Consider the following 20,446-nt stretch of genomic DNA (forward strand, 5'->3'; position numbering starts at 1 on the left):
GGACAATAAGTGTAGATACAAAAAGGTGTTCCTTAAAAAATGAATGACAATTGTATTTTTACACATGAAGGGCTGGGAGTGTATAACAGTATAATGGTAATAAGGTATACTGCAGTATTAAAAATGATGACAACTAAATAAACACATTCTACCCATTTGTATTTTAGAGGGGTCACTGACTGGTGGTGTGAGAGTTCACTGACAGGTGACACTGATGGACAGAGGGGAAAAATCAGATCCAGAAAAAACCTGTGAGGGCTAAGAGCTCCACTCACCACAGAACACGCTCAGTTTCAGCTTTTCTGTCTAACACCAGTCACTCAATTCCACGCTCTCAAAAAGGTGTCATTTAAGCATTAGCTAGCAGCTGGCCAGCTGTAACTAAGCTCTCGTTAGCTTAGCCAAAACACTACAGTCCCAAACACCACAGAACATTTTTGATGTTGGCTAGCAATGGGCATTTCAGTTAAATTTGATATTTGATTTTTTTCACTGCAGTATTGAAATAATACCAGAGGAATACCAAAAAAAAATGTATATTGTATATATAAAAAAAATGTATACTGTTTATTTTATTTTTGGAAAATTTTTGGCCAAAAGCACAGCAGTCTGGAATGTGTTGTTTTCTTTCTTTTTTTACCATTTAATATTGGAAACTGACCAGTATATTAATCCTAACCATAACAATTACAGTACACAGTGGGCGTGTGTTCTCCGCTGTAAGTACACTGGCTCAATATGGCAGCTGCTTTGCATTGTTTTTTCATTTGTTTTGTATTGTTTGTGTGTATGTTTTGATGTTTCCTTGCTGGCTGAGGAGTTTGCTATCATATCCCCCGAGATAACAACAAGATCCATTTTCCACCCGTGGTTCAGAGGCTTCTTTGGGTAGCTGTTTGGGTAACGCTACATCACACCTGTGGACCGGTCACTTAAGTGATGCTTGTACGGCGATGAAAACGGCAAAGAAAACCAACGAATGGATCCTCGAACAAATTAAGCCTCACCAATCACTCAAAGCCCAGATAACCAAACTAAAGCTCTTATTTTGGACATATTCTCAGAAGAACTAATTAGTTGGGCCGTTATGCTTGGAAGAGTCAAAGACGAAGAGGAAGACCAGCTTCCTCAATAAGAGGAATCATGAACCAGCCATTCAGAAGCCCGAAGACCCAAATAGAAGACAGGACATTCTATCCATATGGATGCCAGGAGTTTGAAATAAAACGACACTTAATAATAATAATAATAATTATAGACTATTTGTTTTTTCATTCAAATATTGTGCCTCATCATTAATTTTGGCACAATAAGGTACAATATGACCCTATTTAAGGCCCACTTGGACCTTAAGACTGTTTGTATCTTGATGAACAAAAATATTGATAATTATACAAATTTGTATACAGAAATCCTCATGAGCCGTGTTGTTATTGTTACTGAGTACACTGTGGCGTAACACTGACCAGAACACCCAGGATATGGTTGTGTAATTGGGGCTATTTGTGGAAATTCAGGGAAACTATATGGATAGTTTATCCAAGACAAATCAGCCAATCAAATCCCAACAAATTACATTACACAGCCTCCACAGGGAAAACTAATCCAGCTCTAGTGGTGATAAATCAACAATAAGGCCTTTTTTGTTGGCCCAATGGTCTTTAGCAATCTGTTCTGACTAATGCCATATGGCCCAGTGTTCCTCTGGAGGAACTAACAGGCTCAACAAATTACTCTGCACCAAAATACTGACAAAACAAAACATCAGAGCGTCTGATCAGCCTGCCTGAGTCACTCCCACCCAGAACAGAGGGTCCTCATCCTGACAGGACCTCCTCACTGAAAACATCTGAGTGGAGGAGAGACAGAGAGAGACAGAGAGAGAGGGATCGAAAAAGAGATAGAAACAAAGAGAGAATAAGAGAGGGGAAAAGATGAGAGAGAGTGGGAGAGACGGGGGGAGAAAACAGGAGTAAGAGAGAGAGAAGAGAAAGAGAATAAGATATTAAGAGAGAGAGTGAGACAGACAGAGAGAATGTGAGAGCATGAGAGAGAGAGAGAGTGACAGAGAAAGTGAGAAAAAGAAATACACATATATATATATACATATATATATATATATACACACATAGAAAAAGAGAGAAAGAAAGAGAGAAAAGAGAGAAAGAAAACAACACAAAGAGAAAGCGAGAGGCATTGAGAGACATACAGAGACAGAAAGAGTAAGAAAAAAGACAGAGAGAGAAAAGGAAAGACTGAACAAGGGATAGAAAGAGAGAGAGAAAGGGAAAGAATGAACGAGAGATAGAAAGAGATAGAGATAGAGAGAAATAAAGACAAAGAGAATGAGAGGGGGATAGAAGAGAGAGAGAGTTGGAGAGACAGAGAGAGAAAGAGAGTAAGAAAGTGAGAGAGCGAAGAAAGTATGGGAGAGAAAGTGAGAGAGAAAGACAGTGAATGAGAGAAAGGATGAGAGAGAAAGACAGAAGGAGAGAGAGAGAGAAGGGGAAAGAATGAATGAGGGATAGAAAGAGAGATAAAAAGTAAAGACAAAGTATAAGAGAGCAGTAAAGGGGAGAGAGAGTGGAAGAGAGAGAGAGGGAGTGAGAGAGAGAATGAAAGAAAGAAAGCATGAGAAAGAGAGAGAGAAAGAAAGAGATAGAAAGAGTGAAAGTGAGAGATGGAGTGAGGGATAGACAGAGAGAGAGAGAGAGAGAGAGAGAGAGAGAGACAGACAGACAGAAATAAATCAGCAGAAATGCCAGCAGTGCAGACAAAATAAAGCAGAAACAGAGCAGCTCCTCCAGACGGAGCTCTCAAAATTAGATTCATAATACAGAATTATTTACAAATGACAAATACAACAAACACACTGAATTAAAATATGGTTGATAATTTAAAAGCATCAGTCGGATGTGCATGAATAATAATGTTACATCAAATCATGTTTCAGGCAGAGTTTTATTTTATTTATTTCTGGGGTTTATTTAGAATTTAGTCTATTCTAAAGACCCTCTCAGCTTCAGATACAACTCAGCTTCAGATAAAAGCAGCCAACAAAGTGCTTCTGTAAGTCTCCGTGTAAAGGAAATGTAAATGACAGCGAGTGACCACATTATGCAGGAAAGACTGAGTGCACCCTCTAATGCTGTCTGCAGCTCATTCTACACTACAGCTCAAAAGTCGGGAATCACTTGTCATGCTCATAATTGCTGTTATTTTATTCAATAAATTGTTTGATGTAGACTGAAATCCTATAGTAGTGTTTTTATTGAATAATTCAAGTATTTTTTGGGTGGGAACATGAAGAAGTTATTACATGCTAAAAAAATAGATTGTAATTATTAATTTATAGAGACTTTTTGATCAGAGATGTGTGTGAGATTTGAACATCATTTTAAAGTACAAGGCGTTCTGCATATTTTATTACAACATAATTCTCAATGTTCTACAGCTTTCTCAGCCATTTAGAAGAATCTTCTGCTCTTCAATCTGGACACATCTAACACTTCTTTATTTTTTATAGCTCCCTACAAATGATTTGGAACAAATGAGGGTGTAAAGAAGAAGCAAATCTTAAACTGAAAACGATACAAAATAAACTTTTGAACATACAAAAATTAAAAAAAAACTAAGAAAAATAGGTTTTTTCAAAACTGGGGTTCAAAATTGGATTAACAGCTACAGAGAAGCTTTTTTTAACAACCACCTGGAAGACCTGGTAGACACCAAAACTGCCCCATAAGATAAACAGCACTTAAAGCTTTCATCTCTGAGAGAGAGGAGAAAATCAAGCTGCTTCAGATCTGAAAACATCCACAGGTGTTTCTGTCCATCCTTCCACTGTGAGAAGACGACTCAGCGCTACGGGTCTGAAAGGATGTGTAGCTGTCAAGAAGAACCTCACTGAGAAAAGGAGACGGACACATCAATCAAAGAAGCTGAACAATGGACTGACCATCCCAGAGTCCAGACCTCAACACCACTGAATGAGTTTGATTACTTCAGAAAATGATCAACCAACTTCTAAGACTGAACTTTGGAGGTGTGTCTGCAGATTTGATGAGGAACTGAAAGTGAGACTCCTGATAACATAGCTAAGCCAGAGCCAGTGCAACAAAATTAGCTGACGCTGTCATCAGTTGACGCACTAAACTTTAAACTAGCACACCCAGTGTACATACGACTAAACTTGCATAAAAGGTTGACTTTAAGCTGCGTTTAGGCTGGAGAGGAAGACATTTTCCTGTGGAGAGATCTAGCTTGCTGACATGGAACCAAAAACAAGACCACTCGATTAACTCCTTTGGGTACTGTTTACATTCTGAATAGTGACCATCAAGAATCATCTGTAACATTACTTTGCCAGTCACCTATCCAACAGAGCTATACAGCAAACTGCCACTATGGGTACATAAGCTAAAGCTAGAGCTAACAGTTTTACTTTGGCATCTTCTACACAAACCAAATTATTTTCTGCTCGGTGGATGATGTGGATACAGCAACACTGAAAAAAACTTCAGCGATCATGGTTAGCATAGCTGCAGTGAGTTATCCAGATTTCTCAGTCACGTCCATGGAACGTTAAGGCACTTGTGTTTGGTAGTAACATTAGCAAAGTAAACGATTATACAGAAGCAAGGTACTGCACTGAACTGCCAGTTTATTAGGTACACATTGCCAGTTAGCCAAACGCAGAGACATAACTACAGTACAGTGGAATAAACATGTCAACTTTTTCACTGCCAAATTTTTAACACCTGCAATTTTACATGTGGAAAGTTGACCCTGCGAGAACCTCACGTTCATTTTTTTATATTTTCTTTCCAAATCAGTTGTATCCAACTCCACTCACTGGTTAGGACTTCTCTGATCACACGATATCGCCAGCACTAGGAGGGCGAAGGCAAACACAGGTTTCCTCCGAGTCATGTGAGGCCAGCCACGTTATCGTTTCTAACTGCTGAAATGCAACATCAATGGACAGCTGAACACGCTTGGAGGAGAACACTAACCGCCAGTTCTCTTATGGCAGCTAACAGACGTCTGCGCAAGCTGGCATTGCGCTGAGTGAGGGGGAGGAGGGCCATCCTACCTTCCCAGAGAGCAAGGCCAATTGTGGTCTCTTGATTTTCGGCCATGGATGAAATTTGTGATCTGATGACAGGGCCAACGATTTGTCAGTTACACCACTTGGCAGCAACGTCATCCATCTTTGTTACACTGGCTGCACACTCTCTGCCTTCTCAGTCCATGCTCACTTGTGTTTTGGAGTAGCAAAGTGTAATAAAATATACATATTTACTCACAAATATGAGCAGAACCATCACAATTTTATGCTTTAACAAGGTACACCCTTGTTAAAGCATCGAATTGTTGTTTCACTGAACTGTTAGTCTGTCTTCCCATGACGAAGCGTAACAAACAGCAAGACTGTGATTTCAGTATTCGAACACTTGCACCTCGAATGGTTAACCGAGTACTCAAGTACCCGTGCACATGCCTACCCTGACTTGCATTCAGACCGAAATACAGAAACAGAGACAAAAAGAGGGAGCGCACTCCAGCAGGGGAGAGAACAAAAGGCTGGTCGAACAGTGTGATAAATATGGGGTTGCCTGCAGTGCCACGACAATCAACAGCTAAACTGCTAAAGCTGCCCAGAAACACCACATCTGCTGTACAGGAGAGTCGGAAAAAACAAGAAAAGATATTTTAATTAAAAAAAAATTATGAATTAGATATTTGTACATATCGTACTTTAAAACCCGGCTGTTGCACTGGGAATGGGGTTTGTTTTTGCCCTCCGGCGCTCTGTAAGCTCCAATAATTAGCTGTAAACTGGGTTTAGCAGGGCAGGGCCACCGGCTGCCTTCGCTTTCATTACCGCCTCATTATTACACGCAGTTCATTACAAAGCACAGTAATCAAGCTCACATCTAAAATATTATCTGTGGCTAATGCAGACAGAATACATTTAGCTCAGCAGTACTAAATGCGTAGCCTGTAAACAGCAGTCATGTTCAAGCATGTACCTTTGGTTGTGTTGAGGCTAGAACACTGCAGTAGATGTCCAAAAGTTTGTAGACACCAGCGTTTTAAAGGGGTATTAAAAGGGAGTCTGTCCCCCTTTGCTGCAGTAACAGCCTCTGCTCTTCTGGGAAGGCTTTACACTAGGTGTAGAAACATTGCTGTGAGGATTTGACTGTAGTCACAAGAGCATTAGTGAAGTCAGGTACTGATGTCAGATGATCAGTTCTGGATCACAAACTCATCCCAAAGGTATTGGATGGAGCTCCATCACTCCAGAGAACACAGTTCCACTGCTCCTTAATGCTGGGGGGCTTTATGTTTTTACAGGATCATCTTTCGACATCTTTCCTTAGATTTTTTTTTACCAGGCATTCAAGACCAATGTATATAAATGAGTTCTGTCCTGATTGGCTGCTCTGTACTGTGTCATTCAAACCATTCCAGAACAATGTGTGCAGTGTGGCAGGACACATTATCCTGCTGAAAGTGGCCACTGCCATTAAGGCGTGCACCTGGTCCGCAATGATGTTTAGGTACGTGGCTCGTGTCAAATTGACTTCCACATGAATGCCCAGACCCAGAGAGACCCAGCAGGACACTGCACAGAGCATTACAGGCCCTCCACTGGTTTGTCCTCTTCCCACAGTGCATCCTGGTACCATCACTTCCCCAAGTAAATGCCTCACACAGACCTGGCCATTCACGTGATGTAAAAGAAAATGGGACTCGTCAGGCCACGCCTTCCTCCATCGCTCCAAGGTCCAGTTACGACACTTATGTGCCCCTTGTAGGTGCTTTTGGTGGTGGACATTTGTTAGCATGGGCACCAGTCTGTGGCTATGCAGAACCATACGCAGCCAGGTGCAATGCACAGTGTTGTGACCTTGCTACTTTCGGAGAGGCCATATTGATTTGGCTCTTATCAGGTCTTCACACCTGTCTGTTTCTCGACCATCCAACATGTCAACTATGAGAATGACTATTTGCTTACATATCCCAGACTTTGACATGCACCGTTATTACGAGAAAATCAAACAGACTGGCTTCATTTGTGAGTGGTCATAACGTTTAGTTAAAGTAAATAGAAAAACAAAATTCAGAAACCAAATATGTCTTGGCTGATCAACTACATCTAGGTTATGTGGAACATTGTGTACATTTGATTTTGCACTGATCCATTCCTTTAGTAGCGTTAGTTTCACACTTCAATGGGCTTTTATTATTACCCAGATTAAAAACAAATCAATAATAGATGTTTGATTAGTGACATTAACTGCATTCTGATAGCTGTTGCAGGGCATCCAACAATACAGGTAGCATGGAGCTTCTTTTATGCAGTGATACTAAACAGCAGCTCGCAAAAAGCTCCAATTTCACACGCTGATCCATTTTACTGACCAATGTGGACATGCAGCTCACCATCTACTCTGAGGGCAGATTTTAATCAGTTAACCCCTCAAATGTGCAGGATAAAGATAAAGATAAAGACTGGATGAATGGATCGCAGTCATGTTAAGCAAGATAGTTTTCATCACTTTTCTAGTTAATAGTTTATTATCATCAAACCACCATACAAAACACCCCTGATGGGAAACCTTTCTGGTAAAAGCTTTATCTGACTTATGTAAGGAAGCATGAAGGAACAGCACTAAATGATTCTCTCTAAACCCAGATTCAAATTATAATTTGATGTAAGATCCCACATCTTACATCAAATTACCCCCTTCACAGTAACTAATGGCAGACACATTGCACAACCGCGCTGAAATGTTGTGATCTTTGTCACGTCTGAAGTGCCAGCACAGACTGTGTGGGTGAAATAATGACAGCTCTAGTTATGCTGTTTCTGGCCTCCTGCCACGCATCGAGGGATGCAGATTATTTTCTGACATGTCAGAGAATTTTTGTCCTGGATGCTCAAGTGTGAAAAGCGTCGTGAGTCAAATGGCATCTCTCGCAAAGCTGGGCTGTGGATCTGGCGACAGATTGTGGGCTGGCAGACATTAAAGACAGAGCACCTAACTCAAAACACTCAACAGTAAAACCTAGTAATGGAAAAAGCTTTCTGCCATAAAGACTTTGTCACATAGAACATCAGAACTACAGCCTCCATTAGAAGTAAGTGTCAGGTATAACTGTCAGATATAACAGCATCAATTAATTTGAAGATGCAATGAGAATATAATGGAATGGAATGGAATCTCAAATGTTTTATTTCCTTGCTGCACCAGAAATGTACGCTGTGGGGAAGATTTACTAATTTTTTTGCTATTGTAAACTCAATTTTGGCTTTAAAAAATGGCCCTTTAGCACCCATAACACAATAAAAGGGGTGGTCACTGCTCTTTTGCGCTTTTTCTCATCGCATATACTTTTACTCAAGTAAATGTATTTCTACATTTACACAAGCACAGGATTTTTGTGTATATGTGTAAATGTATACGAGGAGTTGTATGGGGAAGTTTGGGCACCCTTGGCCAAATTTGTTTATTTGTTTATTTATATGATCCCCATTAGCTGCTGTCACAATAGCCGCTCTTCTTCCTGAGGTCATATAGCATATTTTGTGATTTCTGAAGTGAAATGTAGTTAATACAACCTCTGAAGAAAGCCATTTTGTAAAGTAACATTCTCTGCAAATCACTGCTATCAGAAAAAAAAACTCTTGCCTCTATTTTTGTCGTTTTTCAGTTTTTTAGCTAATTTGAAAATGCCTGTCGCCCTTTATATTGTGTGTAAATTTCATGAAAAATTGACCAAAAGACACGGCCCAAAATGACTTGGAAAAAGTCTGGTTCCATAGACTTACATTAAAAAGAAAGTATGTTTTCTCCTTCTCCTGTAAAGTTCTCTTTTTGGAGATAAGAGGTTTTGTTTCCAACAGCAGTGAAATGTTAATGTACAGTTATTTTATATTTGATTAACTTAAAAATAAAAAAAATAGTAATTGTGGCATGTGCACAAATTTGGACAGCCTACTTATCAGTACTTAGTAACACTCCTTTTGGCAGATATCACTGCTCGAAGACATTGTAGCCAGCTAGGACATATTCACCCACACTTCACATTCTGTGGTATTTTTGGGATGTCTTGCATGCACAGCACAGACTTTTAATAATGATCAATTCAGAGGACTGTGATGGCCATGCCAAAAGCTTCAGCTTGCATCCCTTAAAGTAGTTAATGGTGGACTGCTGGTTTAGATCATTTTCCTGTTGTAGGCACCAACTTATTTTTATCTTGATTTTCTTGACTGACTGTATCACATTCACTTCTAGACTTTCCTGATACTTAGTGGAGTCCATTCTTCCATCTACCCGTAAAGTGTTTCCTGTGTCACAGGCTGCCACACAACCCCAAAGCATAATAGATCCACCCCCATGCTTAACAGCTGGCAAGGTGTTCCTTTTATCAAATGCTGATACATTTTTTCCAAACATACTTGTGATTGTGGCCAAAGAGTTCCTTTTTTACTTCATTAGTCCATAGCACTTGTTTCCAAAATGTCTCTGGCTTATTTGGATGTTTTTCTGCACACGTCAGATGTTGACCTTTGTGATGACATTGCAGGTAAGGTTTCCTTCTGTCCATGCAGATCATATTTGTGAAACCAACACTGTACACGGTGCACCACCATTCCTGTGTCAGGTAAACCCTTCTGCAGGTCTTTTGCTCTTATAGGGGGGTTTTACTTTCTGGCCAACATACGAGTAGTTCTATATGAGAGTCTTCTTATTCTTCCGCATTGTGTCTTGATTTCCACAGTTTCCCCTAACTACCCTTTCTTAATGACATTTTGGACAGAGGAAATCTTTTAATAGCCTTCCCCTGAGGTACATATGGATGTTAATTCTTTCCTAGAGAGTCATAGCATTTATTATATTCTGGAATTGCAAACAGCTGACAATTCGTAATGACAATTTTGGATCTGTCTAACCAGTCCTAACGAGGTAATTAAGACCTAATGAGTTAATTAGGTCCTGAGACTTTACAACTGGAAGGATGTCCAAACTTTTACATATTAACAACGGTAAAAACAACTGTGCATTAACTTTTGCAGAAAAATATTGTTTTGTTTTTTTGAATAGTTTGCTGTACAGGTTGTGTTTACTTCTTTTTACTTAAAAAAACAACAAAATATGTAATTTGTCTTGGGGTGCCCAAACTTTTCCATGCAAGAGTATATGTATATATAAATTTGTGTTTACATGAAAATGTGTAAAAAAATTATTACTTAAGCTCAAGGGCTTGAAAGCATTCCATAGAATTGATATATGGGGCTCTTAACCCCTTAAATGGCCAGGGCCCGCTGGCAGTTCCAAAGCTTTATCATGCACTTCTATAACAGGGGTCGGCCGCATGTGGCTCTTTTACTGCCCTGTTGTGGCTCCACAGCAGAATTAGATTTGTAAGTAAAAAAAAATAATCCTTCTTTGTAGTAAAATAAAGCTCTGCTGATCGTTCTAACGCAGTTTAACAATAAATGGTCTTAAATGCTAAAGTTAATATAGCCTACAACTGCTAATTCACCCTTTAACCCTGAAGATTGGCGCAAATGGACTAATTTGCATTTACAATCACTCCACCTGTTTTCCCTGGTACTTTTAATCTGCAACACCAAACTGAAACTAACAAACACCAAAAAGTCACAAAAATCAGCTTCTCATTTGAATTTTCAGCTTGAAATCAGCTTCTCGTTTGAATTTTCCCATTCCACTTTAAATGGTGCAGTAGTTATACTCTGGCACCTCAGGCACCACTTAAGGTGGAATGGGAAAATTCAAACGAGAAGCTGGCGAGTGAGAAGCGATTTCAGGCTTGCAAAAAGTTAATGGTAAGAGACGTTTTACAAGAAACTACTCTACTTTTGCAAAAGTTTCCTGCCAGAGATGCGAGAACAGCAGCTATAGCTGAGCTAAAGCTTAAGCAGAGCACAGTAAGTCTACATTTTCATTATATTATATTTTTTAGCCTATAATAGTACAGTACAGCAGAAACTGAGACATATTTACAGCCAAGATGTAAATTTTGTGGCTCCCAAGGTGGTTTGATTTTTTTTGAAAGGACAAAACGGCTCTTCTTAACATTCGGGGTGCCGATCCCTGTTCTGTAACCTAAGAATAGCTCAACCAGTTTGCATTGAAGTCCCTGTAGTTACTGAATAACAATCCTTAGTATGTAATAAGCCTGGGATTGTAAGGGTTTAACAAGGCCTTTGCATTATACATTAAACTCTTTTATAACAGTGTTATGCATGAAACAAATGTCCATCACATTAGTTTACGGGCCCTTATGTCAGTACAATGTCATTTACTTCATAGAACATCTTAGATCATGTTGCAATTACTGGTATATGCCTTGCAATAATATTTAAGAACTGCTTTCAATTTTTTTTTGGAATAAGCTGTTTAAGACTGTCCCTATCTGGTCAGCCTTTACATCAAGTGTCAGCGATTGTTTGCACTCCTTAAGTTCCCAGGCTTGTTACTTTTTAAGGCTTATTATTCTGTAACGACATGGAAAACAATGCAAATAGGCTGAGCTATATTTAAGTGAGGAATGAAAGCTTGGCCTATCATTTAAGGGGTTTGAGAAAGAGGGAGAGGAGGGAAAATCGAGCACTGTGTGAATTCTTCTAAAAGCGATATGGGGTCCAGTATGTTTTTCAGTGCTATTTTTCTTCCACTGCGATGAGTCAGAACAGGGGAAAGAGTAAGAGAGCGAGAAAGCTCGGAATCTGCCAGCACCCCCACCATACCTCGCACCAAATCTAATATTTAACGCTGACCTATTTTAAAGGCTGCGGGGTACGGTATTCTGGACCTGCTCAGGTCGCTTAAAGCAGTCTAAAAGAGAAAAAAGTGGACATTCAGACAGTGTCATTCTCTCAAAGCTCTCATACTAAAGCTTCCAACCTTGCTGAAGGGAAAAAAGCATTTTGCTCCATATATGAGGTTGTTTGTGGCTGTATTTTGAACATGCTAATAATAATAGCATATTGGTGTAAATCTTAGATAAGTAGGGCACATGTACTCAGCTGGGGGAGGGGCTGTTTGAGACTCCCCTCGAGACTGCTCTGAGTGACTGTCCCTGTAAATGTCCGTGTTCACTCGTTCCCTTGTAGCCCAGAGGAATATCGCATCACCATAGCAACGTCAAAGAGGTGTATGGGTATGCTGTCACCTCCAACTAAGCAGTAAACAGCACTGAATGCTGAACATCAGACTCCACTGTGCTCCAGTTCTTCTGTCCACAGCTTCTGTCCCAGTCAACAGCTGTTCTAGTGTAAACTGTTTGTATGTTCTCATAAACCTCGATCAAGAAGTCAGTCGACAAGCCTGGAGACTGCTGAGGGAAATCCGTGCGCCAGCCTCGCTGCGTGGCATCGTTTAAATGATGCGCTGTCACATCCTGTTATGCTGTTATTCAGCACCTGTTCAGGGCCGCTCCAGTGCCGCGGACGGCGACAAACCCATTAAACAGCTCAAGGCTGAAAACCTTGGTGGAATTTAATCATCTGCGGTGAACAGATCCTGAGCTGTAATTGAAAACGGCTCCTCAGGGCCGCAATGGAACGAGATAGACTCACCACTTTGAAGTCTTCGGGCCTGCACGGTGACCCCCTGAACTGACAGGCGAGGAGCATGTCTCTGATGTCGTGACCCGTTCGGTTATAGAACTCGAGCATGTTGAAGGGCCGGGGCTTGAAGTTCTGGAAGTCAGCTTTGGTCTTCAGAGCCTCCAGAACGCTCTCCTCAATCAGGTGAACATCGCGAATCTCATACCTAAAGAGAGGGAGAGAGAGAAAAGAGGACGTTATGAAAAGGTTAACTGATTTTTTGAATGAACGATTGATTTTATTAGACCATATTTTCAAAACATACAGTACATTTAATTAATTAATGATTCTGCGCTCAAGTAGAACTACAGACAGGAACCTTCTACCTTTACTCAAATAAGTTAATGCATTCTCTACAGACAGCATGCACAAATAGGGCCTTTCTGCAATTTATAAACGCCCGATTTCTTTTTGTTTGCTGATATTGGATAAAAATAAAACATAAAATATAAAAGGTCACATTCTATACTTTATATGTTAAATTCAGCTGATAAACAGTTATTGTGCATTATAATGTGAATTAGTGTGTTCTCTGTAGAGTTTTATTTGTTTACTTAGAAAATCTACAAAATTACATTTGACCAGGAGTACCCAAACTTTTGCATATGACTGTATTTCCACTGTGATCCCTAAGATACAAAATTAAACCAGGCAGCAGAAACGATATAAGAAGCATGAACCTTTGTTATAATCTACACTGTAAAAAAATTAAGTTAGGTCAGCTCCAAATTTTTGCATAACTTTTGAAAAATGTTTTTAAACTAAGTTCAGTCGGAGGTTCTCCTAGCTTACATCTTTAGAAACCCTGCCCGTCTCCTGGTGATCATGCAGTTAGACAGCTGTGCTACAGGTAACAGTCTATCTAAGCACAGACAGTGCTCTCGGCGTGAGCATGAGGAACTAATCAAGCGCAGATCACACTGAGTTCTTTTTTTGGATTCAGACATTTAAGCTCCTGAGTGCTGTGACTGTCTAACTGCCTAATTAACAAAAGATCATAAGTGTGAAGCCTGGCGATGCCTCAGCCTTCAATGTCAAAAGTCTGAGAAGAAGAAGGCCTCACCCCCTCGTTGTCATATGGGGAACAGGTAATGACTAATTTAGGGGGAGGAACAGAGGAAAAATCCACCAAAAATGTAAAAAATGTTAGCGTATAAGGAAGCAACAAGTTCACTGTTTGTTTGTACATCCATAACAATGTACATTCTGACTATTCATATCATTTGGATACTTGAATATCTGTAAGACTTCACCAATGGATAAAAAATGGGGACTTCATCATATTAACACATCATAAAACACAAGCAAGGTAAACTAGTACTTGCAGGGTAAATCATTTGTAGCAAATCTTTTGGCCACGGCATTTGAATTATCTTCTGCCAAATGAGCCAATGAGCTAACACTAGAGCTGACTGCTGCAGAGGTAGATGGTGACTTCTTGTCTTCTACCCAAAGTTTTTCTCTTCAGTGGATGATGTGCCAATGCTAGTTTGTTGAGGTTACACTGAGAACAGAGAGATGTCTGTTCTAGCAAACGCCAGCTACAGTAGTTGCACTATCCCGACCTTCAAAATCAATCCCTTAGCAACACACTCATGTTAAAAAGAAATTCCACCAAACAAAGTTGTTAGGGGTGGATGTCTGGTTCCTATCACCACCACTGTGATAATTCTGACTTGGCTTGAATGACTGACCACTCTGAATGACTTTGTTCACATCTTAACCATTTAATTATGAAAAAAAGGGTGGAATTCCTCTAAATGCACTCGTATTGCATGGTGGAAAAGTATAATATACTCACTTCATATGAGCAGAAATTTCACTGAATTGTAACTCTGACTTGCCATGATACAACATAGCGAATATCTGAGTAGTGATTTCTGTATTCAAATACTGGCAGCTTTCAAAGTTAGAAAGTATTCAAGCAGATTTTCACTAAATTATGATTAAGTTTCACTCTATTTGTCTGAATGCTAGAGACAGCAATCGTGTAAAAGATCAAAAAAGAGCTGATACTTTAACAAAACTGTGAAACAGCAAATGGGATTCAGCTCATTCATTTCATAAATGACCACAGAAAGCTTTTTCAAAAGCTTTGGCTTTCACGTTCAGTTCCCTGGTCAGGCACTGGAGGGCAAAGCACTAGACAGAAGAAAGAGAATATAAGAGTGGGTGTATGTGTTTATGTGTGACTGAGTACAAGAATGGAGCGACAGGCATGACTAAAGTCAAATTCAAACCCCGGTCACACTGTCACTACGCTGCCATGTGGCACTGCAACACTGCAGCAACAAGATTTTGCACTATATTTCACTGCCAAATGGCAGCTGCCATCGATAGCAGAGCCAAAAATAGCATTTAATTTCGAGGTTCTGTGAGTGTTGCACCTCAGCAGTCCACAGACCTTCAACACCCACTCTGATGCCTGTGGGAGATTGATTACCTGTTGCCAGCAAACTCTATTTCTGATGACCATTCTCTCCCTGATTAAAAAGAACACTGAACTCTATTAGGTTTCAATCCTCTGCAGAAAAAAGATGGAGAGAGAATGACTAGAATGCTGGAGACTAGAATGGAAATGAATCTTTCTCTCTGCTGCAGCCGAGCACGTAAACATGCACCCTGCTGTGTTGGGGTACCAGCAGTCTTGGAGGCCTATACAACACTGCACAGTTTTGTGATCCAGATCTAATCATCCAACATCAGTACCTGACCTCAATAATGCTCTTACAGCTACCGCCTCCCAGCTGTTTACTTAGTCTGCATAATCCCCCGTGTTTATATAAATCAAGATAGACACAACGTAACAGTGTGAGAGTTACTTCAACACTGTAGGAGTTAAATCATCATTGTGAGGGTTGATTCAACATTACAAGAGTGATTTCAAAACTGTAAATTAACTCTGTAAGTGTTAATCCAACACTACAAGAATTATTCAATAGTGTAAGACTAACCGAACACTGTAAGAGTTAATTCAACACTGAAAGAGTTAATCCAGCACTGTATAAGTAATCCAAAACTGTAACAGTTAATCCAACACTCTAAAAGTAATCCAACACTGCAAGAGTTAATCCAGTACTGTAAATGTAATCCAACACTGCGAGTTAATCCAACACTGTAAGAATAATTCAACACTGCAAAAATAATTCAACACTATGAGAGTAATTCAACACTGTGTGATCTATGTAAGAATAATTTAACACTATAAGAGTAATTCAACACTGAATTAGTTAATCCAGCACTGTTAGAGTAATTCAACACTGTAAAAGTAATTTAACATCGAATGAGTTAATCCGACACTGTAAGAGTAATTCAACACTGAATTAGTTAATCCAGCACTGTAAGAGTAATTCAACACTGAATGAGTTAATCCAGCACTGTAAGAGTAATCCAACACTGAATGAGTTAATTTAGCATGGTAAGAGTAATTCAACACTGTAGGAGTAATTCAATACTAAATGAATTAATCCAGCACTGTAAGAGTAATTCAACACTGTAAGAGTTAAATCAACAGTGTAAGAGTAATTCAACACTGTTAGAGTAATCCAACACTGTAAAAGTAATCAAACACTGCAAGTTACTCCAATACTGTAAGAGTAAGTCACCACTGTCAGAGCATTTCAACACTGTGAAGGTAATTGAATATAGAAAGAGTTAATCCAGCACTGTATAAGTAATCCAACACTGTAACAGTTATTCCAACACTCTAAGAGTAATCCAACACTGCAAGAGTTAATCTAGTACTGTAAGTGTAATCCAACACTGCAAGAGTTAATCCAACACTCAAAGAATAATTCAACACTGCAAAAATAATTCAGCACTACGAGAGTAATTCAGCACTGTGTGATTCAACTATGTAAGAGTAATTTAACACTGTAAGAGTGATTCAACACTGAATGAGTTAACCCAGCACTGTAAGAGTAATTCAACACTGTAAGAGTAATTCAACACTGTAAGAATTAAATTAACAGTGTAAAAGTAATTCAGTACTGTAAGAGTAGTTCAACACTGAATAAATTAATCCAGCACTGTAAGCGTAATTCAACACTGTGAGAGTAATTCAACATTGTGAGAGCATTTAATTATTGTAAGAGTAATCTAACAATCTAAGTCATCCAACACTGTAAGAGTTAATTCAACACTGTAAAAGTTATTTAACACTGAATGAGTTAATCCGACACTGTAAGAGTAATTCAACACTGATTTAGTTAATCCAGCACTGTAAGAATAATTCAACACTGAATGAGTTAATCCAGCACTGTAAGAGTAATTCAACACTGAATGAGTTAATTTAGCATGGTAAGAGTAATTCAACACTGTCGGAGTAATTCAATACTGAATGAGTTAATCCAGCACTGTAAAAGTAAGACAACACTGTAAGAGTAATCAAACACTGCAAGTTACTCCAATACTGTAAGAGTAAGTCACCACTGTCAGAGCACTTCAACACTGTAAGGGTAATTGAACACAGAAAGAGTTAATCCAGTACTGTATAAGTAATCCAATAATAATGAGTAATTCCAACACTCTAAGAGTAATCCAACACTGCAAGAGTTAATCTAGTACTGTAAGTGTAATCCAACACTGAATGAGTTAATCCAACACTCTAAGAATAATTCAACGCTGCAAAAATAATTCAGCACTACGAGAGTAATTCAACACTGTGTGATCCAACTATGTAAGAGTAATTTAACACTGTAAGAGTGATTCAACACTGAATGAGTTCATCCAGCACTGTAAGAGAAATTCAACACTGTAAGAGTAATTCAACACTGTGAGACTAATTCAACACTGTGAGAGCATTTAATTATTGTAAGAGTAATCTAACAATCTAAGTCATCCAACACTGTAAGAGTTAATTCAACACTGTAAAGTAATTCAACACCATAAGAATAATTCCAGTGTAAGAGCAAATTATAAATTCAACACTGTAAGAGTTAATTCTACCCTTAAGAGTTAACACTATGACAGTTAATTCATTAATGCACCGTGAGAGCTTATTTAACACTAAAGTATTTCTGCACAGTATCTCACCACTGCAATGTAATTCAACACTCTAAGACCCCATTCACATTAACGTGCATCCTGGGTGATCAGATCATGAGTGGACAGTGCTAAGTTCAGGTGTAAATGGAGTATAATATGTCTTGGAGACCACCTTCGGAGGTCGTTAGGGACACTTTTGATCACATAAAATTTGCGGTGCGAACGCTAAAGCTCCTTGATGTGTCCTCGACAGTGTCGAAGGGCCACCTTAATCAGCTGCTTCATCACAATAGAGATGAAAGCAGCTGCTGTAGCTTCGTTTTCGTCTCTTCTAGCGAGCTGTGTTAGTGCTTCATGTAGTCTGAATATTTGTAACAGCCCTTTCATTTACATGAACCTTGGCTCACACTACATTTTTGTCTGACAACAATGTAAGGCAGCAAGAGACGTAAATGTGGCGTGGTAAATGCGGGTGGTCATAAAATTCAGTCACCGCAGGCACATTTGAGACTCATGGAAATGGCGTAAACAGCTATACGTATCAGCCCACTTAGGATCAGATCACTCGAGATGCTGTTAATATAATAGGTGTGAATCTAAGTGTTAATGCAACACTGTAACACTGATTCAATACTTAACACAGTCAATTCTACATTTCGACAGTTAATTCTACACAGTGGGGTGGGGGGTGGTTGCACGGGGGTATGATGTTGTGTATTGGTTGGAACAAATGACCACCACAGGGCTCTAATTAAGGTCCGGATATGAGCCGCGTGCCTGATTTCATGCAGTCAGTTTTGAATATGACTGCATGCAGCCGTTGAATCACACCTTCTTTGCGGTGAGTCACACACCTACTGCTGCTCACCACAGCACTCAACTCCACACACACACACACAAACACACACCTTGAGTTGAGCAGTGCCAGCAGCTCCCCGGCGTGGTACAGGTCATTGCGGGTGACCCTGCCAAAGCGGAAGGCATTCAGGTTGCAGATTGTCACGGCGGGAAAGACCATGGCGGGTGCAACAACCTCATCCAGTTTGGTCACGTGCGGATACTCCAGGTAGAAGAGCACACGGTCAACACACACACACAGCAGGAATGCCACGGAGCTGAGGAAGAAGAGCAGCCACAGGCAGCACCTCACTGTGATCCTGTCGTAGGAGAAAATGTGCGCGATGCCGTGCAGCGTTGACATGTGTGCGAACACCTGGAGCGGAGGGGGCTCGTCCACAGGCACCGGTTCCACCTTGAGATCCATCACAGTAGCGGGCTTCATCCGAGAACTGCCCTTCTCTCACAGCAAAGCCAGATGACCAGTGATCAACCTCTCCCTTCAATCCACCAAGTTTGGTTCAGATACCTTTGAAATAAAAAAGCATCTAATTTCTAGAGGAGATTCAGAGATGAGCCTAGATGAAACTCATCATCATGTGTCTTGTAAAGGAAAAGTTAACCAATTTTTCAAACGTGTACAACAGAAAATCGAATTTTAATAAGACGATGAATGTAATAGAGCATAACAGAACAATAGAATAGAATAGAACAGAATAGAATAGAATAGAGGGGAATAAAATGGAATGGAACTTAATAAATGAATAGAATAAAATAGAATAGAATAGAACTGAATGAGATTGAATATAACAAAGGAATTCTATAGGACAGAAATAACTGAATGGGATGGAACAGATGAATAGAATAGAATAGAATGAGATGGAACTTAACAGATGAATAGAATAGAATAGAATAGAATAGAATAATAAAACTGAATAAGATTGAATATAACAAAGGAATTCTATAGCATAGAAAACCTGATAGAATAGAATTACTGAATTAGATGGAACTTAACAGATGAATAGAATAGAATAAAATAGAAAAACTGAATGGGATGAAACATAACAGAAGACATTAATAGAATAAAATACAACACAATAATAAAGCTGAATGAGATTGAATATGACAAATGAATTCTATAGAATAGAATGGAAAAACGGAATGCAATGAAACTTAACAGATTAATAGAATAGAATAGAATAGAATAGAATAGAATAGAAAATACAGGAATGGAACACAACATAACAGATGAACAGGATAGAACTGAACATGAAAAATGAATAGAATTGAGCATAATAGAACCAATTAACAGAATAGAATAGAATATAACAGAATAGAATAGTGCAGAATAGAACTCGCACTACAGAAAACAAGTCCAGAAGCCGAATCTTCATTCAGTGAATATGAGTGCATCAAAAGTGACATATGACGTCATTTATCAGTTTGATCTTACACTGAAAGTCCGAGAGAAAAGAAGCTAAAAGGATTTAAACGCTCTTCTTACGTTCGGTGTCACGTGGATCCGCGCGGGGTTGTGCGAGCTGGCGAGTGGAAACGGCTCTTCATCCCTCGCTCAGGTGTGAAGGCGCGTGTGCGGTTATGAACGTGTAAACTCCGTATAGTCTCTTCAGAGAAACCCGCTCCGTTCACGACGCTCGAATCCGCACCGTGGCGCCAATCTCTCTGCCCGCGCGCGCCTCCAAAGCCTCCCGGGTGATTTTAGATGTGCAGAGTTCCAGCTCACGCGCCGTGGAAGGAGCGACCGTTAAACGGTCACTGCGGCTTCGGTTAAAAGCCAAACAGCGCGGAAATCGCGTGTTTTGTTCTGTTTTTCCTTTAAAAGCGTGAAAACGGAGCTCTTCAACACTTGTTAGTGTGTCAGAGGAAGACCGAGAGAACAGCTTCTTCACCGTCCTCCTCACAGGCGTGACAGGAGCTCGAGCTGGAAAACCAGCCTGTTATTTTTACATC

General features: G+C 39.7%; 1 protein-coding gene across 1 annotated transcript in view; it reads right to left on the reverse strand.

The window, feature by feature from the left end:
- asic1a (acid-sensing (proton-gated) ion channel 1a) overlaps positions 1 to 18,920 on the reverse strand; it is a 43,269-nt gene extending 24,349 nt beyond the window's left edge. Inside the window, exons 1-2 of the mRNA XM_036579506.1 lie at positions 18,547 to 18,920; positions 12,623 to 12,818 (exon numbers count right to left, since the gene is read on the reverse strand). Coding sequence (XP_036435399.1) covers positions 12,623 to 12,818; positions 18,547 to 18,920 — 570 coding nt within the window. The remainder of the gene's footprint in view (positions 1 to 12,622; positions 12,819 to 18,546) is intronic.
- Between the last annotated feature and the right edge of the window lie 1,526 nt (positions 18,921 to 20,446).

The sequence above is a fragment of the Colossoma macropomum genome, unplaced genomic scaffold (assembly GCF_904425465.1).
Source record: "Colossoma macropomum unplaced genomic scaffold, Colossoma_macropomum, whole genome shotgun sequence".
Classification (NCBI taxonomy): domain Eukaryota; kingdom Metazoa; phylum Chordata; class Actinopteri; order Characiformes; family Serrasalmidae; genus Colossoma; species Colossoma macropomum.